At 42.7% G+C, this 25,024-nt stretch overlaps 1 protein-coding gene and 1 long non-coding RNA gene across 3 annotated transcripts; both read right to left on the reverse strand.

The window, feature by feature from the left end:
• Positions 1-1,183: 1,183 nt before the first annotated feature.
• LOC146008978 (beta-microseminoprotein-like) lies at positions 1,184-8,555 on the reverse strand. Its single transcript, XM_083148861.1, has 4 exons — positions 8,411-8,555; positions 5,420-5,528; positions 5,168-5,273; positions 1,184-1,434 (listed from the first exon to the last, which is right to left on the reverse strand). The coding sequence occupies exons 1-4, from the start codon at positions 8,411-8,413 to the stop codon at positions 1,305-1,307; spliced, it is 348 nt and encodes a 115-aa protein (XP_083004987.1). The 5' UTR covers positions 8,414-8,555; the 3' UTR covers positions 1,184-1,304.
• Positions 8,556-22,262: 13,707 nt separating this feature from the next.
• Positions 22,263-23,716, reverse strand: LOC146007214 (uncharacterized). 2 transcript variants are annotated; one of them, XR_014444283.1, is made up of 6 exons: positions 23,585-23,716; positions 23,434-23,490; positions 23,241-23,321; positions 23,012-23,134; positions 22,668-22,757; positions 22,263-22,418 (listed from the first exon to the last, which is right to left on the reverse strand). It is a non-coding gene; the product is annotated as an uncharacterized LOC146007214 (long non-coding RNA). The 2 variants fall into 2 exon arrangements; XR_014444282.1 differs by having other exon boundaries at positions 22,668-22,916.
• Between the last annotated feature and the right edge of the window lie 1,308 nt (positions 23,717-25,024).

Here is a 25,024-nt window from a genome sequence, read left to right on the forward strand (position 1 = left end):
TAAATAAATAAGATGAAAATTCTGATTGGTTGCCCATAGCAACATCACATGTGAAACAAATTCACATCTTAGTATATTTCCCCCTATATTTCTTATTTGTACCCATGGATGTTTTATCCAGTAAATGTTTGTCCAACTTTGCCTTGAACGCATTTATTGAGCCAGCCGACACCACCTCTCCTTTTTTCTTCTAATCTATACTCATGCCCTTGCGTCCTAGATTCCTTTCTAGTAGAAAAAAGGGTGTGTGACAGTTCCTTATATTGGCCCCTGATATACTTGTACATGTTGAGCCCCCCCTTAAACGTCTCTTTTCCAATGTAAATAGTCCCAGCTTGCTTAATCTCTCCCCGTAGCTTAAATTCTCCATTCCCCTAATAAGCTTCTATGATGTCCTTTTTATAGTGTGAGGCCCAGAATTGTACTCCGTATTCGAGGTAAGGTCTTACCAATGCTTTATACAGTGGCATAATTACCCTTGAGTCCCTAGTTTCCAGGCCCCTTTTAATGCATGCTAAAATTTTGTTGGCCTTTTTTGTTGCTACATTACATTGGGCACTACACCCCAGTTTGCTGTATATTTGGACTCCTAGATCCTTTTCAAGTATGGAATTACCCAGTTCCTCTCTGCTAAGGTTATAACTAGCACACTGGTTGTACCTTCCAAGGTGTATAACCACTAGGACAAGTCGGCCTAATGAAAGGGGGCCCTTAGTTTTGCCCTAATACATAAGTTGATGGTTGTGCACAGTTGATCGTGGTCAGCAGGGCCCCTGAGAGGGTACAAAATAACTGGGACCAGGCTTGCTGGAGGGGCCCGGCGGGGCCCCTGGTCTGACCCCCCCTCCCTTCCCCCTCCATCTCTCCTGGGCAGCAGCACACATGTACAGCATGTGCTGTGCTGACAGCAGGCTCAGCATGAGCGTCTCATTGACAGCATGCTGTAGTTATGTGCTGCTGCTGGGGGGTGACAATAACATTCCCCCATGACTTTAAAGTGTGTTTTCAACCCCATAAAGTTTTGGGGGGGTGGACTAATTGCGGGAGGTGACCACGCCTCCCGTCAATTAGGCCACACCTCTTTTTTTACCGGGGCCCGTCATACCTTTCGTCTGCCCTCATGGTCAGGATGTATTGGTAGAAACTGTTCATATAATTATTCTGTTAACTCTATGAATGAGACTTTCTGACAGTTTTAAATACCATTTTTTATTTATTTTATTGATCATTTGGTATAAGATACACTACATATGGTGTCTTCAAAATTTAGATTAGTCTGGAGGTGGCTTTTGTAGACAATATGTTTATCCCACCATTGTATGCTTTTCACACTTCTTTGTTGGATCCTTATTGGGTATCAGATCAAACTTACAGGTCTTTCTGTTAAAGGTGAACACACAATTCTCCTTGTCATAGTCGACTGGTGTGCCGTAACTAAACAAAACAAACATTTCATTAGCAAACATCACAAAACAAAGAAAATATATAAAATGTTACTGTAGTAACTTACATATACATACTGCAGGGAGATATCCTATTAGCTACAAGGGTGATCCAATTAATCCCATAAAGCCGGCATTATCTGGGATTCTGTCTCACTTGCCTCAGTCATGAAAAGAAGAATTCCCGATAAGCACCCGTTGGAGACCCATTTTTTGTCCGATAACACACAGGCCCAGGAACTTATCTCAGATCTCATTGTTATCAACCAAATAACGTGTCATTACCACATGGTAAGAACAGGCTGTAATTGGATAGTCCGATATTACTAAAAGACGGTTTTTACAATGCGGTAAATAAGCATCATAGAAACATAGAATTTGACGGCAGATAAGAACCACTTGGCCCATCTAGTCTGCCCCTTTTTTAAACATGTTACCTCAAACCATATTTGATCCTTATTTTTTTTGTAAGGACATCAATATGCCTATCCCAAGCATGTTTAAATTGTACTACTGTATTTGCCTCTACCACCTCTGATGGGAGGCTATTCCACTTATCTACTACTCTTTCTGTGAAGTAATTCTTCCTCAAATTTCCCCTGAATCTTCCTCCCTCTAGTTTCAGTGCATGTCCTCATGTTCTGCTGCTCCTCTTCCTGTGAAGAATGTCTCCCACCTGTACCTTGTTAAAACCCTTGAAATATTTGAAAGTTACTATCATGTCCCCCCTTTCCCTTCTCTGCTCTAAAGTATACATATTAAGCTCTTTTAGTCTTTCCTGGTACGTTTTGTGATGTAGACCATGCACCATTTTAGTTGCCCTTCTTTGTACAGTCTAATGTATTTATATCCTTCTGGAGATATGGCCTCCAGAACTGAACACAATATTCTAGATGAGGTCGTACCAATGACCTATACAGTGGAATTATTACTTCTTTCTTCCTACTGCTGATACCTCTCCCTATGCAACCAAGCATCTGACTTGCCTTCTTCATTGCTTTGTTACATTGCCTACTTGCCTTTAAGTCCCCTGAAATAGTGACACCTAGATCCCTCTCTTCCTCAGTAGTTTCCATTATAGTTTCCATCAGCATAGGATATGCCCAATAGACTTTTCTCTTCCTCAAATACTCCCGCAATTTCCACAGAGGGGTTTGTCATTAAGTCAACTGCACATGATCCAAGCTAAGGGCCTGATTCATCATGGATTACAAATTTGTGAAAAAGCTAATTGAGAAAATCTCATTAGACTGCACATGCACAGCACTGGCAGTGTATTTGCTCAAGCTCAAATAGCGACTGAGAATGCGAATACCTAGCAATAGCAATCCAGTCACCATTTGACTGACAGGAAGCTAGCATTTGGGGGTAGAAACATGGGAGTAGTTGGAGTGCCTAGGTGTTTTAAGGAGGGTCTCTTGCAAGGCTACATCCCCCATTTTTTCCACTATGGGGGCATTGCCAGTGCTCTGAGAGCTGCTGGCCATGCCCCCAGCCTCTCTGAATAGACACTGTGCCATATATACACATGCCACCAGCAGTGCCAGTTACACAATGCCCCCGATACCCGAATTTATGCCATAAACACAATGCCCCCCAGCAGTGCCAGATAAACAATGCCTGCCCGATTGTGGTGCCATTCTAAATAAATACTCTGGCGGTACTGTGGCAAAAAATGGGTGTAGCCACATGGGGTGCAGCCAATGAAAATGGGGGTGTGATACACATATGCCCCCAATAGTGCAGTGCCGGATACACATATGCCCCCAAAAGTGCCAGATACAAATGTCTCCAATAGTGCCAGATACACATATGCTCCCAAGTATGCCCCCACTGTGCCAAATATGCTCCCATGGTGCCAGGTCTGCCCCCACAGTGCCAGGTATGGCCCCACTGTGTCAGGTTTACCTTACTTTGTCAGACATGCCCCCACTGTGCTCCAGATATGCCCCCACTGTGCTCCAGATATGCCCCCACTGTGCTCCAAACATGCCCCCACTGTGCCAGCAGCAGAACAACAAACCTTACTTGTTGCACCAGCGGGGGGGGGGGGGGGGGGGGGAGTCAGGTGTCCCCCCTGCTGGTTGGCTAGTTGTCTCCTCCGTCATCGTCGCCACTTCCCTTCAAGCTCAAAGGGCAGGAGAGCACAGCTTGGCGTGCGTCTCTCCTTCCCCTCACTTCCCTCCCTGTGACAGACTTTGCCATCAGCAAATCAAAGCATGCGGGCTGGCTCCTTATTGGCTGCTGGCCCGCGAGCTCTGATTGGCTGATGGCCCAGTCTGTCACAGAGATACATGGTGAGGGGAAGGATAAGCGCACGATGAGATCTCCTCACCTCATAACTTAGAAGGGAAGCGGCAGTGGTGGATTAAGCACAGGGCGACAGGGGCGGTTGCCCTGGGGCCCCCACACATAAGGGGCCCTCACACCGGCAGCATGTTTGGGCAGTGGGGTCAGATAGCGCAAGAGGGTGGCGCAGTGCAGGTGGGAAGGGGGTTTCTGCAGCGGTCTGGGCAGTTAGCGCTGTGATCCCTGCAGCATATGGGAGGCCAGCAGCGAGGTCCCTGCGGTGGATGGGAACTAGTAGCCAATACCGCTACTAGTTCCCATCTGCTGCAGGGACCCCACAGCTGACTTCCAATATGCTGCAGGGACCACGGCGCTGACTGCTCAGACCGCTGCAGAGACCCCCTGCCCAGGTACCAACCTCCCCTGGGGGGATGTGTCTATGGGGGAAGGTGTGTCTGTGGGGGCCCCCACTATTTTGTTGTTCAGGGCCCCCACAGACCTTAATCCGCCCCTGGGAAGCAGGTAGCAGCGGCGGGCAATGGAGGGAGGAACGGGCAGGTGGGTGGGCTGCAGTGGTCGAGCCACCCGGATTGCTGCCGCTAGCTACTGGTAGCTCATGAGCAACGGGTTGCGACCACTGCATTAGATCATACATGCCAGTTGTATAACCTTTGTTGCATGCACATGGGCAGTATGAATGGCAACTCCCTGAGTGCCCACAAACGTGTGTTTATCAGCAATACAAGGGAAGCTACATGTGTATCAACCTATCGCACCTTCACCTTTCAATCAGGCCCTGCCTCCCATACTCTGTGACCTCTGGACAGTCCTCCTCTGACACCCTATCCAGAATTCTGCTCCAAATACAGATAAACTAGACTCCCACATCTTGGCATCAGCCAAGTGCTTAATAATAAAATACTGGAAACAGACTAATCCTCCCACTGCATTTTTTCAGGTCTTAAATTTGATTCATAATGGAGATTGGAGACCATCACTTACCATCTCCATGATACAAATGAGAACTATCACAAAATGTGGTCCCCCTGGCTATATATATATAAAAGCTTGCCCTCACTCTACCTTTATTTCTCAAGTTTGCTGGTGCCCTGGGTCTTGGTATTTTCTCCTAATAACCGAGTAATCTACCTTCTTTTATATTTGTGATCTCCCTAATACCTACAGTATGTTGCTTCACTACAGTATAGCTAGAGACCATCTCCCACCACCACCTGCCCTCTTCCTCTCTATTCCCCCCTTTATATTCTGTATTTATCTGTGGGGATTTTTTTTTTTTTTTTTCAATTTGTTACTTGTCATTCCTTTTGTAGGTTGTTTTGTTTGTTTTTTTTGGGGGGGGGGGTTGTTTGTAATTTAGCAATTGAATAAATAATATACATTTACACAAGAAAAATATGTGGAAAGATTCATCTTACGCAGAGCAACAGTCTATTTTTCCTTTTAAACCACAGCTACAATCCAAGCAGCTCTTTGTTCTCCAGCGGCTGCCAAGTTTATACAATTGTCCATCAAGTAAACATCCTGGAGACAAATAAAATATATTAGCAAAGCTACAGAAAGGCGGTTTGCTCCAGCGGAGCACCAAAAACATGCCTGGGAACAGGTAAGAAGAACCCATTGCTCATTTGTACTCATTTATTTGCCATAGTCAATGAATGATGACTTACCCTCTGGAACCTGACCATCGTCCTGCAGTTTAGGAAGTTGTGTAAAGCAAAAAGCATTGCACACAGTGAAAAGGACTCCAGCACCAAACACAGCAGTCACAATGTATTTCTGAAATTCATAGAACAACAAGTTTCTCATTTTTTTTCTTTTTTTTTTTAAAGACCATTTTATTGACTGCAGATTGTTGGTCTTCAGGTTTAGAAAATAATGTACAATTACTGTATATGGAATGTCATAAGAATGAAAAAATCCTCAGGGCCATGAGAAACTTTGTCAATGATTTAAGTTGGTGTGGTACATTTGACAATACACACATTTTCCTGCTGCTAGATACTGTACAGTAAATTTTATGGAGTGCCTGATTTATTACATCTCAGATGCACATGTAATAAAAATCTGCCCAATCTACATTGCAATAATTGACTACATACCATGGATGCTCTGTTCCTGCGAATGCACTCCACAGTCTTATCAGGGTATTTTTTCGTGAAAAATAACCCAACTTTGAGCTGCGCATGTACTGGGCCCTGACATGAACTAGTTGACCACACTGGCCGGTTCCCAGCACAGCTTTCATTATCATTGTACAGAGAAAGCTGTGCAGAGGCAGGCATATCATAGTAAAGGTGCCCATACACAATGTGTTTGCACCGTGCGATGCACGCTCCCACGGGCATCTCATCGCACAGTACAAAAAGTATGTGCTGCACATACTTTTTGTACTGCCTTCTGATCGCATCGGATGCAAATCGCATACAAAATGCATGCGTTGCGATGCAATGCGATCCAGCCCATAACGGGTGCGATCATCGCACCGTGTATAGGCACCTTAAGCCCTTTGATTACGTTATGTGAAGTGTTCCATCACATATTATATTTGGCCACAGCACATTTCCCATTATAAGTATGGAAAATACTATCTGAAGGGTTTTGAGCAATCTTTAAAGAAGTATTTGAATACATTTAAGTGAAACTAAAATAATTGAGAATGGTGTGAAAATACCTATTTTTGTGTTTAGTATTTACCCCACATTTATTGTCAGTGAGGAATAGCTTTTTAATTATATTTCCCTATGAGTAATCACTGGGTTAATGCACGTGGAATGGGATCATTGTATAGACTGCAACTAGGTCGAAAACACTAGGTCGACATGCATGAAGGTCGACATGGGTTAAGTCAACAGGGTCATTAGGTCGACATGGGGAAGGTCAAAAGTTCGACATTGGGTTTTCATGGTTTTTTTTTGTCCCAAATTTGGACACAGTCAACATGGACACTGAAATGTAGTACTGCGTATCCTCGCATGGCTTGCTGCACTCACCATGCTTCGGGCACGGTACCTCGCTATGCTTGGAACACTATTTTATTCTCCCACCATGCTCTAATAGATGGTAGGGTATGAAATACCGCCTGTCGGCACATGTCGGTTCAAAAAATAAAAAGTGAAAAACTCCATGTCCACCTTTTGGTTGTCGACCTTCCCCATGTTGAATTTATGCTTGTGTTGATCTAATGAACCTGTCGACCTTCCTGCATGTCGACCTTCCTGCATGTCGACCTTCATGCATGTTGACCTAGTGGTGTCGACCTAATGCTTGTAGACCTAGCGACCGTATACCATGCACGCTAACCTAGTGATTCTGCATAGAATGTGGAGTCCGTTTGTTTCTCCATGCATTAAAATAAAGAATCAGCATTCCTTGTAGCTGCAAGGAAAAACCCTGCCTCTGGTAATTATGGGGGTTATTCAGACCTGGACGCTGAGCTACTAATTTGCAGAACTCTACGATCAGGTAATCACCGCCCAGCCACAGTGATATACCGCCCTGTGCAAGGCTTGTAAAAAGCTTGCCAAAATATCGCAGCCCTGCGATTAGCAGCAAATGGATACACATTCCTGTCAATCAACTTGCATATTACATAGTTACATAGTAAGTAAGGCTGAAAAAAGACTTGCGTCCATCCAGTTCAACCTGGTATAGATTATCCTATAACTGATTTGGTATCCATTTTACAGACAGATTCTATTTTTTATTTGTACCCATGGACGTCTTTGTCCAGTAGATGTTTATCCAACTTAGCCTTGAATGCCTGTGGAACTCTCTTCCCGGCGAGGTGGTGGCGGCTGGCTCATTAAAATGAGCCAGCCGCCACCATGTCGCCGGGAAGAGAGTTCCAGAGTTTGACTGTTCTGACCGTAAAGAAATTCTTTCTACTAGCTGAATGAAATCTTTTTTCTTCTAATCTATACTCATGCCCTTGTGTCCTAGATTCCTATGACCAGCAATAAAAAAAGTAGCAGGATTTTATCGCAGGATGCCTCACGCATACGTACTATTAGCCGTTCGCATACGCAGTTGTTCGTTTTTTCACCCAGGCTGCAAATTTGAAGCCCTGTGATCAGGTCTGAATAAGGCCATCATAAAATGGCGATGTTTATATTGTGGTTTTGGACAATATTGTCATTATTAATGTAACATTGTTGTTTTTATTGCATTACATTTACAAGACTGAAGGTGCCCACACACACAGTGCGATGTGCTCCATGTATTTAGTACTAGATCACATCGCATCTAGTTCAAAGCGCATGCGATACGCTACAGCAGCGTGCGTTTTGATCTAGTACAAAAAGTACTGGCTGCACATGTATAGGCACCTGGAGAGTGATTTATCCAGCGCAATCCCAAATCATTGTTTCTTGCATTTTTTTTACCTGCTTAAATGCAGGTGTAATTTTGGATGAATTCACAGCATTCAAGTGGGTTTTCTGCTTATATAACTAGACATATTGGGGATCTGAGTTCTATTTCACATGGGATGTTGCTTATTTTGTGTGATATTGTTACTTTTTTAAATGATTGCTGAATTAGGTAACATGCTATACTATAATACTGTAGACTAAACTGCCTGATAACATCTAAGAAAGTCAAAATAAATGTGTTTGTTAACGCTGATATACTATTGATATTACTAAGCAGAATAGACTTACCATCGTGAATGTTCTCTGCAGGGACTGAACATAATTTGCCCTGGAATGTGTTATTTAACCTCAGTGGGGCCCACAATAAGTCAATATTGAGCAAGGCCATTTCTTTAGAAATTTAAAAGCAAATGTTGACCACTGCATCACACTTGGCAAGAAGACCATTTAGTCCTATGATTTGCTGTTACTGTTAACTCTTTCATGACAACAGTCTCTGTAGTTCCTGATCAGAGACACTTCAATATATATAAGTTTGTATTCATGATATACACTGTCATTTAAAAATTATAGCTAAGTTATCCTGACTTTCAAGTCTGTAACCAGGGTTGCCTACCCTCCTGGATTGGCCGGAAAGGTCGGCAATCCTCCCGGATTCTGCCAGACCCTCCGCAGCTACCCCCGGCAGCTGCCCGGCTGCCTCATTAAATTACCGCGATTTGCTGGGAAGGGAGGGGGCTAAAAATGCAAATAGCGTCATTTAGCCCAGCCCCCTCCTCAAGGCCCCGCAAATCAGGGATTTGAAGTGCTCGAGCGGGGCTTGATGACGTCTACATCAGGCCCTACCCCTAGAAGTGCTGCTGACAGTCTCCTCTCCGGGTTTCTCCCAGTCAGGAGACTTTAAAAGTAGACAAGTATGTCTGTAACTGCTCCACCTGTTAGAGTTTGCTTCATCTCACAGAATCAAATCTTGCATTTTCTTTCATCGGATAAATCAGGTTTATAAATGGTACTCTACAATCTAGCTATATCCACACAGTGCCACCCATTGGATCAGATGTATCAAGCTTCAACGCGATAAAGAGGAGAGTAATAAAAAACAAAGCCAATCAGCTCCTTCCTGACATTTTTTAAACCCAGCCTGTAACATGGCAGTTAGAAGCTGATTGGCTGGGGGTTTTTTTTATCACTCTCCACTTTATCACTTTTTGAAGCTTGATACATCTGGCCCATTGAATGGTGCAATTATTATTATTATTATTATTATTATTATTATTATTATTATCGTTTATTTATATGGCACCACAAGGGTTCCGCAGCGCCTGACAATACATAGATGAGCAAAGAACTAAACAAGAAAATTGTGATTTACAGTACAAATACAAATTAGGACAAGTACATGGTAAATAAAAAAGACAGTTACTGTACAACAGTGGACACTGATGCAATTTTAACAGTGGTAGAGATATATTCTAAGAAACTCATATGAGGAGAGAGGGTCCTGCTCGTTAGAGCTTACAATCATTTAATACTTTTGTTAAATATTCACTATCGGTGTCAATTGAAAATAGAGATGTGTGCAGACTATATATTGCTTTTGGGTGCAAAACCACCTTAAAATGTTTTTTGTTGTTGTTGTTGGGATCATGATTTCTTTAAACATTTATATAAACAGCTAAAATGATCAAATTTGAAATTGTTTTTTTTTTTCTACAGTATTATTAACAACAATAACATTAGTTTCCAGTCAATTACAACCACCTTACAGCTCACTATATTAGCATAGAATGTGATGGCAAAAAAAGATCCACATGGCACATTTAGGACCTTATTCAGGTCAATGCGCTCCCATGCAAATTTGCACGGGAGCATGATGTTTCCTAACTTTGCATGCATATTTCTGCACATATGCTTGCGATGTGTGCGAGCAGCTACAGCGAATAGAGTGTTCTCCAGGTGCTCGCACACAACAATGTGGGCGAGGGTCGTGGGACGACGGGCTGGGGAATGTGCCCATAGGAACGCCCAACGTTTCATGGGCGTTCCCATAAAATGCTGGGCATTCCCATTGCAATGACCTGATGAAGCGGGTGCTGTGGGTGGGCAGCTGACATCACCAAATGCAACCGGCCACCATGTTCCCCTCCAGGACACACGCAAATCTAAGACATCTGAGAGTGTCTTCGTTTTGCATGTACCTTCCATATCATTTGATGGTCAGGTACCATACACCACATCATTTGATGGTCAGGGACCATACACCACTACCCTTTCTGTGAAGTAATATTGGTACTTGTTTCCTAGCACGGCCACACCGATCATGATCGTGGGCATCGTTAGTAAAAATCGGGGGCATCGCATGCACTAAAAAATCGGGTGCGATGGTACCGACGCGATGCCCGCGATTTCCCATAGGGAACAATGTTAAATGCCTCAATTTACCCAAATCATCATAGTGAACAATGGTAAATGGTCCAGAACCCCCCAAAAACACCCCTGAACAGTGAAATGGCCCCGCGAGGGGCGGCGGTACGCGTCCTCCGACCTTTTCATACCCCCACTATCCACGTCGGCGTGGAGTTGAGAATAGAATAGTGTGGCGAGCGCAGCGTATCGAGCCCCGCGAGGGGACGCGGATACCTGTGAAGCCCGCGAAGGGACGCGTTTACCTGTGAAGGTATCCGCGTCCCCTCGCCACGCTTCGGGCACGGTGGCTCGCTGCGCTCGCCACACTATTCTATTCTCAACTCCACGCCGATGTGGATAGTGGGGGTATGAAAAGGTCGGAGGATGCGTACCGCCTCCCCTCGCGGGCTTGCTGCGCTCGCCACGCTTCGGGTTCACGTTGATCGTGGGGTGGCGTAAACTAATTTTGGGGGGCCATTTCACTGTGGTGTTTTTAGGGGTTTCTGGCCCATTTACCATTGTTCCCTATGATGATTTGGGTAAATTGAGGCATTTAACATTGTTCCCTATGGGAAATCGGGGGCATCGCGTCTGGACCATTTAAGCCTTTTTTAGCCGCCTGCGATGCGACCGACCTGATTTTGACTTTTTTTCAATGCATTTCATTGGGAAATCGGGGGCATCGCGTCGGTCGCGTCGCAGACCACTAAAAATTACACCCGATGCCCGCGATTGTGGCCGTGTTAGGAAACAAGTACCGTAATATTTTTTTCTTAAATTTTCCCTAAACCTACCACCTTCCAGTATCCGGGCATGTCCTTGTGCTCTTTCCTTGAAAAATGTTTCCCTTCTGTACCTTGGTAATACCCTTAGGATATTTGCAAGTCTCTATCATGTCCCCCTTAACAGGGTCGATTCAAGGGTGTCTGGCTCCCCCCTGCAAACTTTAAATATGCACTCTCCGATACTTAATCAAGAAAAAGTGCCACACAGAAGCACAATCTTACTCGCATTGCACCAAAAGTGCCCAATTCATATTACACCATATAGCTGTGTCCCTTATTCACATAATGACATGCATTAGTTCCTCTTATTCATGTTATGACACATAGTAGTGTCTCTTATGCACAATAAGATACACAGTAGTTTTTATTATTCACTTTAGGACACACAATAGTTCCTCTAATTCAAGTTAAAACATGCAGTAGCTCTTTATACACATGATGCGCACAGTAGGAGTGGACCTTACACACATAATGTCCACAGTAATAGTGCTACTGTACACATAATGCCTACAGTAGTAGTGCCACTTACACATAATGCCCACAGTAGTATTGCCACTTTAATATATAGTGTTGTGATTAACTCCCTGGAGTTAAGCAGAAATTCCAAAGACAAACGGATTGCAGATGAATACAAGATGTTTAATGATGAAAACTGAAAACACAAGATATATTGCTGGCAACATAGCAGGTGAAAACAGGAACAGGTATCAAAGCTCACCAAGCATCATACTGGGATGGGTAATGCAAGGCGCAGGCTGTAGTACAAGGCACAGGCTGAAGTGCAGGGCGTCAGCTGGAGTGAAAGAGACAGGCTGAGGAGCAAATCAGAGGCAGTGCAGGACATAGGCTGGAGTGCAGGACGTAGACTGGAGTGCAGGGCATCGGCTGGAGTGCAGACATAGGCTGCAGATCAGGAATGAACAAACAATTACCAGCCCTGAATGCTAGTATCAGGCAGACTAAAAAGGCAGCTCAAGGTAAGCTGATTGTCTCAATCACCAGGCACCTGATTCCCCAAAGTATAGAGACAGAATAGCAAGTCCAAAGGTGTCTGATGACCCCTAGTGGTGAGACAAGAACATATACAAAGGCAGATATAACATAATGCCCCCTGAAGAAGGTGGATTCCAGATGCTTATGTGTCAAGCCTTAATGAGACCTGCGGCCTTTTGGGAGTGCATCAGAAGAACTCAATCCTCAGGTGGAGTAAACCTTTTGCAATTGCACCAGTAAAGACGAACAAGTCATACAATGCTTGGGCTTTAGATTCCATCAAAGAATTTGCCCATGTCAATGCCTCCCTGTCATGGCTAAGATTAGTTGTGAACCCGGATGAGGACGAGCTGCCAGTGGACTGAAGTAGTGAGGACCAAAGCTAGCGGGTTTAAAAGAAGACTTGCTTATAAGATGGAACAGATTAACTTTGGATAGGATGATATGAAACTGGGGAAACCAGCAATGCATGAATTCTGGAAGACATAAAGCTGGATATCAGCAGAGCAGAATTCCAGATGAGTTGAGCTGGGGACACCAGTGATGAAGAAATACTGGAAGACGGGAAGCTGGATACTAGCAGAGCAGGATTCCAGATGAGTTGATTTGGGGATACCAGCGATGAAGGAATACTGGAAGACGGGAAGCTGGTAATCAGCAGAGCAGGATTTCCAGATTACTGAAGCTGGGGATGCCAGTACTGCAGGAAGATAGGGATACGTGAAGCTGGTTAACAACAAAGCAGGACATCCAGACAGACTCAGCCTCTTGGAACCCTGCAGGCAGGGGGGTCGAGGTACTTGGAACCCCCCCCCCCCCCCTTCCCCCGATCCCAGCATGCATGCTGCACTCCAACAGCTCCAGAGACCTTTGCCCCAAGACAGGGCCTACACCTGCTCCGGGACCGCCCATCCAGCTTAGAACCACTTCATGACCATTGCCACAGAGGAATTCCTGAACCATCACTAAAGCCCAACAGTGTCTCCGAGGGATGCATCCAGGTAAAATGTATTACAGTGCTTTAAACTAATCTGCAGTTATGCTTATTATCTTCTCCAGGTTTTTGTTGTTCTTAATTGTTTTCTTATTGTACTAGCTGTATATCTGCATAATGTATCATGTTCCGTGAGGAGTCCTGTGGGGAAAAAGCGCTGTATAAATACAATTATTATTGTTGTGTTTAAAGTCCAAAAGTGACAGTTGTCTGATGATGATGATGATGAATATTATTATTTTTTGCTAAACAAGGAGTTCTTCCTTGACCTGCAAATGTTTATTCAATGCATCTACAGTACAGTGCATGGGGTCTGATTCAGCTTCAGTCGCAGGTTTGCTAAAATAGCAAAATTACAACTGCTGTCCCTCGCATGCAGAAGGCTGCCCAGCACAGGGTAAGGCCACCAAGCATGCTAAGACCCTTCTCGCAATTGCAAAGTGTTTGCAGAAATGCATGTAATATTGTAGGGCAGTTCAAAGGATAATTAACATCACAAGTTTCATTGCACTATTTTCCAGACAATATTTATTTATTTGTATATTCCAATCTACTCCACAATTAGGCTCACAGTAATTTAGCAAGACGGTAATAACCAACAGAGAGGTAAGAGGGTTCTACTACTGTAGCTTTCTCAAGCAGGGGTATTTATACCAGTAGGTGCCACATTGTTAGTCACCTTTGAGAAAGCTACAGTAGGTAGTGAAACGCGTCAGTTGTTACTGCCTCACTTCCAGGACCAGGTTTTACATCTAAAGGAGCTGACCAACTTTCACTGTCATTTCTGCTCACTGCCAATTGGAGTTAACCAACTGCTGCCACGACCATTCTTGGTCCCAAATACCAACACCTGCCCTTTCTGGATATCCTCCGGTCGCCTAGTTCCGTCTGGAGCCACCATTGAGAGAGGACGCTTGGTTCCAACTTTGGGGTTCACCAGGACATTTCACCTCCAGCGGTCCTGCATTGGACACTGTATAACTAGAGAGGACTCTGGTACCCCCCTAGGGGGTTTCATTATATTCATTATTATGGTAAAGTGCACTTACCTGATTACTTGACAGTTGCCAAATTACCTGGACGGTTCAACTCTCAGTTACATGCCAGAGAGGCATCTTTATTTTTTATTTTTCATTTTAATGTACATTTATTTAAGTATATTTTTATCAGTGGCATGTTTATGCTAATACAGTAAGTTTTCTATACTTCATATCCTGCATTTTATTGTTCTCTTATTGTTATAGTAGCGCTGCTATTTTCTTTTATTTTCCTTTTTGACATTTCCTGCAGGGATTGACTACCCCTACCCCCTAGCATCTGCTTATTGAGAACCAGCTCTTATCATAGGCGCCCAAATTTACCCTTAATTGGATAAAACTTTGATTTTTTTTGTAGTTAGTAGGGTGTAGTCAGAAAGAGAGGAAGCTTTTTGGCCAGTGGCACAATAAAGTTTGCTATACGCTGACACAACATGTGTGATGCCATGACATCATGGCGCTGAACAGTAGATGCGCAAGGCTGACCACGAAGATGGAGAAGCAGACTCTGACTCAGCATGCAACAAAAGATTAGTGTGTGGAGGGTTAGGGAGTCACAGATCAGTCTGAATTGGCACTGAGGAGTGGAAATGAAAACATGGGGCTTGGGAAACAAAGAGACATACTGGACAGATGAAGGTTGATAGGGTGAAGTTAAGCAACATGGTGGAAATCTGAGAGACACTGTGCAGAGGTTGAAATACAAAGGGGAGGGCTGAGAAGCAAAGGAGAAGGCTAAAAGACACAGAGGGATAGCAGGGAGACACAGGGGGAAGCTGAGAGAAACAGGAGAAGGCTGGGAGACATGGGCAAGTTGGAAGATGCAAGGGGGTGGGGAGACTGGGAAACAAAGGGGGGGTCTGAGAGATATGGGAGGGCTGAGAGACAAAGAAGAGAGCTGAGAGATCCACGGGAGGCATAGAGACAGTAGGACATGAGGTTGAGACATGAGGATGCTGAGGCTGAGAGAAGGATGCTGAGGCTAAGGGGTAGATGTATGAAGTAGTGATAAGGGAGGAGAAGTGATAAAGTGCCTGGTAATGATAAGTTACAGGCTGAGTTGAAAAAAGGGACAGTAAGGAGCTGATTGGCTGGTGACAAACTATCAGGCACGTTATCACTTCTCCTCCCTTATCACTGCTTCATACATCTACCCCTAAAAGACACAGAAGATTGCTGAGGCTGAGAGACACAGAATATTGCTGGGGCTGACAGACACAGGGGATGCTGAGAGACACAGGGGATGCTGAAGCTGAGAGACACAGGGGTTGCTAAGGCTGAGAGACACAGGGGGTTCATGAGACTGAGAGACAAAGGGGCTTGCTGAGACTGAGAGACAAAGGGGGTTACTGAGGGTGAGAGACACCATGTGGAGCGATGCTGAGAGGCACAGATTGGGGAAGGTGTCTGAGAGACGCAGGATGAGGAATGAGTTAGAGAGACACACAAGGGGATGCTGAGATACAAGGTGAGTAATTATGCTGAGAAACACGGGTGAGGCTGAGAGACACATGGTGGTAAATGAGGCTTATAAATAAGGAGGTGAACATAAGAGACACAGGGGAGATAGATTGATAGATAGGGGCACAGTAGGGTTGAAGCTGGAGACAAAGGGGTGATGCTGGAGAGACAAAGGTGAGGAGTGAAGCTGGAGAGAGACCAAGGAATGAGCAAATGGTCAACCACCCTGTACCTTACAGAGATGTATAGTGGGCACCAAAACCCTCATGAGTTCTGTTGTTAGCCCTGCATTGAAGAGACTTATAAATTGATAAAATCGGTAAGTATGAATTGAATACATACTCGCCACACTATATAAAATGAACTCCACTTAAGTTAAGGTATGCGATCACCTACGACGGGCGCCGTGCTAGGAAACATGTACCAAGTGTAAAAGTTATAATGCCCAATCATTTTGGATTATTAATGTTAGAAAGCATTAACACATGGTTGATCAAGGTTTCTAACTGTTGTTTCACACTTTTAATACAAAAAATGGCTTAAACTCTTTTTTTATTCCCAACCCTGTTTCTTTCTCCACAAGAAAGATTCTGATGACGTAAAATACTAGCTAATGTTCAGGCATTGTATGGTTCATTTATCATTTCATAATTTTACAGAAATCTTGTATAAAATGGAAAATGGATTTCTAATGTTATTTGCCGGTTTTTCATTACGATTTGTTTCTTGATAGTTAAAAGAAAAAAGTTTGGTACCGTGTTAGCCAGTTGATAAGAAAAGTTTTATTGTTCCTCAGTGAGAAAAACAAAATAGCAATCTAGCAAATATGATACCTTTTAATGGCTAACAAAAAAAAGCTTGCATTTTAACAACATTTATTTTTGTTAGCCATTAAAAGGTATCATATTTGCTAGATTGCTATTTTGTTTTTCTCACTGAGGAACAATAAAACTTTTCTTTCTTGATAGTTTTGACAGCCAAACATGTATAAATAAATGAAGGATAAAGCCTGAGAACATACTATCCACGTTGGCATTTTCATATTCTGTGATACCTGTATCCTTTGTTGGATGTGGATAATTTTGTGATGTTGCCTTTGGGTACTTGTTTCCTAGCACGGCCACACCGATTTACATCGGGGTGGTCGTGTCGGAAAAATCGGGTCGATCGCATCGCATGCGATTTGGTCGCATGCGAACGACGCGACCGACCGATTTTGGACCCGATTTTTTTTTTAATGAAATGTAAATCGGGTCCCTGGGACCCGATTTTACATTGGATTCAATGTAAAATATTCCCAACCCCCCCAAATTTAACGGCGTACACCCCACCCCACGATAGACGCCAACCCGAAGCGTGGCGAGCGCAGCGAGCCCGCAAGGGGCGGCGGTGCGCGTCCTCCGACCTTTTCATTCCCCTACTATCCACGTCGGTTGAGAATAGAATAGTGTGGCGAGCGCAGCGAGCCACCGAGCCCGAAGCGTGGCGAGCGCAGCGAGCGCAGCGAGCCCCGCGAGGGGACGCGTATACCTGTGAAGTTATACACGTCCCCTCGCGGGGCTCGCTGCGCTCGCCACGCTTCGGGCTTGGTGGCTCGCTGGGCTCGCCACACTATTCTATTCTCAACTCCACGCCGACGTGGATAGTAGGGGAATGAAAAGGTCGGAGGACGCGCACCGCCGCCCCTCGCAGGCTCGCTGCGCTCGCCACGCTTCGGGTTGGCGTCTATCGTGGGGTGACGACGGTGACATCTATAATGTGAAATGGGTCATATTGGCCCATTTCACATTTTTCACATTTTCTCACTATTTCAATGTTAAAAAATATTTTAACATTGAAGCCTATGGAAAAATCGGGGGCATCGCGTCGGGACCATTGTTAATGGTCCCGACCGACGCGATGCCCCCGATATTTTACCTTTCCCGACACGATTTCAATGTTAAAATATTTTTTAACATTGAAGCCTATGGGGAAATCGGGGGCATCGCGTCGGTCGCGTCGGGACCATTGTTAATGGTCCCGACCGACGCGATGCCCCAGATATTTTGTCCTAGCCAGCCAAATGGACCTGATTTCAAAGGAAATCGGGTCCATCGTATGGATCGTGTACCTTAACCTAAAGGTACACGATCCATACGATTGTGGCCGTGCTAGGAAACAAGTACCTGCCTTTGTTTGATTTTCAGGAGTGTATTTGTTTTCATCATAGGTTGGTGTTTGATGGATTAGTAGGGGAAGTAATAGCTGTGTGCTTAATAATTTCTACTGTACATGTGTCCCCATGTGCGGATAAATACAAGCTTCTATGCTTGGTTTATGTTTGTTTATAATAGAAATAATGAATGCTATTGCAAACATGCCATCACTAATGAGGCTGTGCCATAGTTGGGAACCAAGAAAAACACGAGTAACTTGGCAGAACCATGTTGCACTGCAGGTGAGGCATATTTCAAATATGTAAAGAGATTTAGATGTGGGAGAAGTGTGTTCAAGCCCACATCTAACATTAAGTGTAAAATAAAGCAATATTGTTATTATTATTATTATTATTATTATTATTATTATTATTATTATTATTATTATTACTATTAACAGTGAAGGCTGCAGCTCCTGAGCTGCAGTGCTGACCCCATATTACAGGGCTACACCCAGGGTTGGAATGTTCCACTGGGGTATAGGGGAAACCCCTTGTCCGCCCTACTGCCTGGGGCTCCTACCCCCCTCTCGAGGGATCAGGTTCCAGACTGTGCACTTGAATTCTACTGCACAGTACATATATTACATTATACTGCACATGACTACAGATGGAGCCACTTTCATCCGAACGACACCTTCTGCGCCGTCCGCCCGTCTGCCCATCTGCGCCAGCCAGTGAGTGGGGCGCGCGCACATCAGAGATGCTCACGCTCTACTCTCAGCAATGGACGCACATCTGTGAGAGACCCTCGTGCATCCACGTTCACCGGCCCGCCGCCTCCGCTAGCGGCAAAAGGGAGAGTGGCTCCATTTGAATGTTAGCTTGTCTACAGAGCATTTTTGTTATTAATCAGGTACATTATCATGCATGCAATAGCAGTATTTACTATTTATCAAGACCATGCACTAATGTAAAGCCTCTAAACCTGGGCCCCAATCACTGCATTTCCCTGGTGGGCCCTTCATGCCCCAGTCAGACGCTGGGATCACAACAAGGCACGGTACCAAAGATATGCCTTAGGCGCTAGAGACTAGAGGGGTGTAACTTGCCACCCTGCAGCCACCACGTAAGAGTATTGCCAGACTCTAAAAACACAGAATACAAAAGAAAAACGTGCGGCGCTCAAAGGTGAACAAGATGAATTACACTTTATTAAAAATAAACAAATAAACAGCACAAAACATATACAATCTCTAAAAACACACTGGCTAATTGCGACAAGGTATTATGACACTGGATTGGTATACACGTGTGTGTACTATTCCTTCTCCTTTTTAGGTCGGAAATGGAGCATTAAACAAGTGGATCCAAGTTCAAATCCTTATTCAAGGCTGAAGATGTCTGCTTTATTCAATCAGACCATATGGGTTTAGTGGAATGGCTATGTGCACATTTAAAGCTTTGCAGAAAAGCACTTTGCTCAAGTCAGCATACAACCAGATTTAGGAGCAAGGAATTCTGTTGTAGGGTTTAGTATAAACAGTGTCCGTCCTTTCTCCGCATAAATATCTCGTACCGCTCGAGTGAGAGGGCAGTTTGGGATGTCAATCTGTAGAAGGGTGTGCGCCGCAGCGCCCGCTCTCTCCGTACACCGCTCAGCTCTCTTGTAATTTGCAGGGGATCAGCCGGCTGTAATATCCTGACAGAAGCCGCCTCCTTGTTGCAGCCTTCCCTTTTGTTAGTCTCACACAGCGCTCTGCCACAGCATCTGTGATGTTGGGTTGAGTCTGCGGCTGGAGGAGGTGATGATTCCGGCTCTGTGCATAACGGGTGGTGGGTGACGGGGGCGTCCTTCCAGATATCCTTCTTGGAACGCGTTTCGCTGCACACTGGGCGGCTTTCCGGAAGACGAGCAATAAAGCTTGAAACGTTGCCACATCAAGCTTGACTTTTTGCATAATTTATTACAAGTCCCGTGAGTGCCGGTGGTTCCTGCACTGTATATATATATATATATATATATATATATATATATATATATATATATATATATATATATATATATATATATATATATATATATATATATATATATAGTTTTTTTGAAAGGAGGGCACTCACCAATTCACAGATAAAATTTTCTTTTTATTCAGTTCATTTAAAATATTGAACTCAAATAGTTGTCATCAACGTTTCGGTCCGCATTTCAGACCTTCATCAGGACAGACATTAGGGCAACAAGAGATCTTACTCCAACAGAGACCTAATGGGAAATGGTCCCATGGTGAACCTATATACCCATCCAGACAGGAAGTATCACCCACCAACCAATAAGATTTCAATCACTCCTAATCCATCTATTTAGGGATATAAATCTATTTTAGAAACCATCAGGGTATATTCACCTCGTATAGGACAAGGTATTATTAGTCACACCACATAATTTGCAGGTAAAAAGGCAGTGATAGACACTACCGATATCTGATCCGGCGTGCATTCCATTTCAATGGAACGCACCGCCATCTTGTTTCCGTCATCAGCGTATATACATAGTTAAACAATTTCTTGACAATGGCAGACATATTCCATATGATCAAGAAATTGTTTAACTATGTATATACGCTGATGACGGAAACAAGATGGCGGTGCGTTCCATTGAAATGGAATGCACGCCGGATCAGATATCGGTAGTGTCTATCACTGCCTTTTTACCTGCAAATTATGTGGTGTGACTAATAATACCTTGTCCTATACGAGGTGAATATACCCTGATGGTTTCTAAAATAGATTTATATCCCTAAATAGATGGATTAGGAGTGATTGAAATCGTATTGGTTGGTGGGTGATACTTCCTGTCTGGATGGGTATATAGGTTCACCATGGGACCATTTCCCATTAGGTCTCTGTTGGAGTAAGATCTCTTGTTGCCCTAATGTCTGTCCTGATGAAGGTCTGAAATGCGGACCGAAACGTTGATGACAACTATTTGAGTTCAATATTTTAAATGAACTGAATAAAAAGAAAATTTTATCTGCGAATTGGTGAGTGCCCTCCTTTCAAAAAAACTCTATTTGATGGTCTTGTGCCTTGGAGTGAGCACAACTGTGATGACCCAATAAATTGTGTGCGGATTCCAAAAATATATATATATATATATATATATATATATATATATATATATATAGGTTTCTTTAGGCATCCATGCACACTCTTAATCCACAAGAGTGGGTGCTAAGGCCATTTAAATGGTAATGTAGCTGGACAATTAGAGGCAAGCACACCAATAAAGTTGAAAAGATGAAAAAAAGTCTTTATATAGAAATTTTGCAGGCAGGTCCAACAAGCAGTACAATGTCATTTTTCAGGCAAAAACAGGGATGGAAATCCATACTTTACTGTCAAGGCACATAGGCCCTTATTCAGAATCGTGCGGTACGGCCCGCGTGCGGCCGTACCGCCGATGTTTTTAGTCTGCACATGCGCAGAGGTCAATCTGCGCATGTGCAGCCCAATTCGCCGCAGACGTTGTTCGTCCGCCGCAAAGGGGGCGTATAGGGGCGTGAGGGGCTTCATACCCTCATTTCCCTATGCATACGCCCCGCGTTTCATGGGCGTTCCCATGCAAACGCGGGGCGTATGCATGCTAATGAGGGTATGACGCCAGTGATGGGGGCGGAAAGCTGACGTCGCCGGATGTCAGCTCTCAGCCCCCATACAAGCTATCACACGGACGATTGTCCGTGTGGTCTCAGCTTGCGGGACCTGGTGGGGCGTGCGGCCCTGCCTTCGATGGTCGCCGACCATCGAATGCAGGGGGCAGCTCCCACCATGGTGGAGGCGTACGCCCCACCATTTTCTTGCGGATCTCCAGCCGTCCGTGTACGGACGGCCGTGGCGATCCGTATAGTAGGCGGGGATTGGTTGGTGCGGCCGGAGCCCCGTATGCGGCTCTGGCCGCACCGACCAGAATAAGGGCCATAGAAGACTGCAGGGACGCCATGTTCAAAAAGCTCTTTGAACATGGCGTCCCTGCAGTCTTCTATGTGCCTTGACAGTAAAGTTCTAATTGTCCAGCTATATATATATATATATATATATATATATATATATATATATATATATATATATATATGACAACCAAACAATATCACTAACAATTTGCGCTAGACTACAGGCGGTCGCCAATAACACTAGACCCCCTACTAGAGGGATCCTATACAATCCAATACACAACCCAATAGTGTTATTTAGGCGCCCTTCAGTGATTAGACAATATAATATGTTATGTCTTTCCAATCAATGTAAAAAAATTATTATCATCCAAGACTTCTCATTAAGTATAAAACATTTATTTATAAAACACATAAAATGCAAGTGCTCTTGGAAAAGGAGTATTCTCTTTGAATCAGGATCATACCAAGTACCCGACGCGTTTCGTCTCTTTATGAGACTTCATCAGGGGATTGATACTTATAGTATGAATCTATAAAAATAGAGCATGATTGTAAATACATAAAATAGGAAAGACATTAGTAATAATTTACAATCTTTTTTTGATTAAACAACAATGGAAAAGACAGAGATGGCGAACAGAAGGGAATCAGAACAAGAGGATGAGAGAAGAAGAAATGACTAGGAGTCTGTTGGCATTGACAATTATTAAATCATTGAGATTTTCAATAAGAACTTTGTCAGGAATGCAAATTATGAATAAATAAATACTTTGGCATACCTTAATTGAATTAAAGTTGTTTTTAGCTTGTAGAATAGTAGGGATAATTTTTATTCACACTGTATTTTCAAAGTGTACTGAAAGTAGTTACTGCAAATAAAGTGCATTAATTACTATATCGCATATATATTGTTAATTTATAAGCTATTCTGTGATCAATTAATTATTTAGAGGATAAGAGTACCTGTTTTTTGATCCTTAATTAAAGAACTTTTTCTTATTTTCTTTCTTTTTAAAATAGAACTGGACCTAGAGATTATATATGTATACAGGTATATAAGTAAAGGTGGACAGTTTAGCTTTTTAAATGTGACCGTAAAGATTATACCATTAGTTATACATACCAATTATGAAAAAAGTGGTCCCATACACTACTGGATATTCATGGGGACATGATGCTCAAAGGCCAGTGAATGAAAATTAGGTAGACAAGGATGGCCAATAAAGGCAGAATCTTCAATTTAAACCTAAAGGTAGATACTTTAATCAATTTCCCACTTAATTGTCAGTCAATTAACCAAGATGTAAATTAGTCGATCAATTAAGATGTACGATGTTATGGTGGGTACATACCTTCAATGTGTGATCCCTTAGTTTACTCCCAGGTTTCAATTGGGGAAGTAAATAAGCTGGTATATGGTTTTAATTTTCGGCCTATAGTTAAACATGTATATTAATTATCAATTAGTGTCAATTGGAAAAAATACATCAATTGGTATAATTATTTTTTATAAAAAAATATAAATATATGGCAATGAGTACATACCTCCAAAAAGGTGATAAATAATCACTTCCTAATTTTTGGGGTGGAGAAAGAATTCCCCTAATCAAAATATAATAATAATAGTAAATTATATAATTAAGGCAAGTAAATTAAATTCCTATTAATGGGAGAGTGGATCCCAAAGTCCTCTTACCTTAGTGTAGCCTGAGCCTGTGTACTCTCCAACATCCAAAGAGCAAGTGATGTATGTGAGCTCAAGTGTGGGTATATATAGGGAAATGTTCATGACATCACTTCCTGTGGTGTGTTTCTAATTTAGTTTATATAGATTTTATACTGTGTGAAAAGAATAACAGTGTGTAAAAAATTTTTTTTTATTAATTAACACCTTTTTTATTTTTAAGGTTTTTTATTATTTTTTATTTGATATATTTATTTATTTTATTTATTTATTTTATTTATTTATTTATTTTAAATTATAATTTTTTTTTTTTTTTTTTTTTTTTTTTTTTTTTTTTTTTTTTTTTTTTTTTTTTTTTTTTTTTTTTTTTTTTTTTTATATATTATAATGTGAAGGAGGATTCTAGTAATCCATCAATTAGTGATGTAGTTAATTCTAGTGGATAAGAGCCTTTTAAGTGAACATTGGTGCAAAAAAACTTTTTAAATAGTTAAAATAAGAGCTAATTGCTTGGTTTGCATTCCACCTGTCCGCTGGTGGAACACACGGCCATTTTCCCGGAAGTTCCTATAGTTTTATATATATGGAAGTTCTAATTTATAAAGGTCCCTGTAAACGAAGTGTGAATTCAATAAATCGTAATGTGGTCAATATCCACAATAGACAATAACTTTTCAGGTCCAATGTGGCTGCTTAAGACTCCCAATGAGGGATTTTCTTAAGTGGTTATACGGCCTGCGTTCTGCCTGTCCGTCGTTGGAACGCACGGCCATTTTTAGGGATGGTCTTAAATCAAAAAGCAGGCTTGCGTTCCACCCGGCTGCTGGTGGAATGCACGGCCATCTTAGAGGCCGGATACGATGATCCCCGATAATCAAGTATAATACGGGATCCCCTCCCTCATAGGGAGAGAGTGGTGGGTAGTGTGCGGTCCTCCTGAATACCGGTTGGACCGCACGGCCATCTTTTTGCTGTAGATGGCTGATATATTACTAAAATCCCGTGGACCGCACCGCCATATTGGGGGGTTAATACAATTAAAATGTGTTCCTCCTGTCTTCATGTGGAACGCATCATACTAAATAATTAATTGGTGAATTTACATATTTAGGGAAATCTAAATGTTTAAGGAAATAAGTAGAATTATAGAATGTATTACAAGTATAAAGGTCAGTCAATTGATTTATTCTTACAGGGATGAGGTATAACCAAAGGAATAACCCTACATAATTTCATTTGCAATATACAAATAAATATAACATAATAATTCATTAAATCTAATATTAGGAATGGTATCATAATCATGAACATAATAAAAAAAAAAAAAAAAAAAAAAAAAAAAAAGGCATTTAATAGGGACATTGATTTATATTAGGAATGGTATCATAATCATGAACATAATAAACAAAGGCATTTAATATGGACATTGATTAATTATATGTTGGTTACATG

Source organism: Crinia signifera, chromosome 6, assembly GCF_055691185.1.
Source record: "Crinia signifera chromosome 6, ASM5569118v1, whole genome shotgun sequence".
Classification (NCBI taxonomy): Eukaryota; Metazoa; Chordata; class Amphibia; order Anura; family Myobatrachidae; genus Crinia; species Crinia signifera.

Excerpts from the sequence above, each read along its gene's own strand:
- LOC146008978 (XM_083148861.1), bottom strand. Across the intron at positions 5,274-5,419 it reads CGATGGTCAGGTTCCAGAGG|GATGTTTACTTGATGGACAA; the intron begins GTAAGTCATCAT and ends ATTTGTCTCCAG. Across the intron at positions 1,435-5,167 it reads AAAATAGACTGTTGCTCTGC|TTACGGCACACCAGTCGACT; the intron begins GTAAGATGAATC and ends TGTTTTGTTTAG.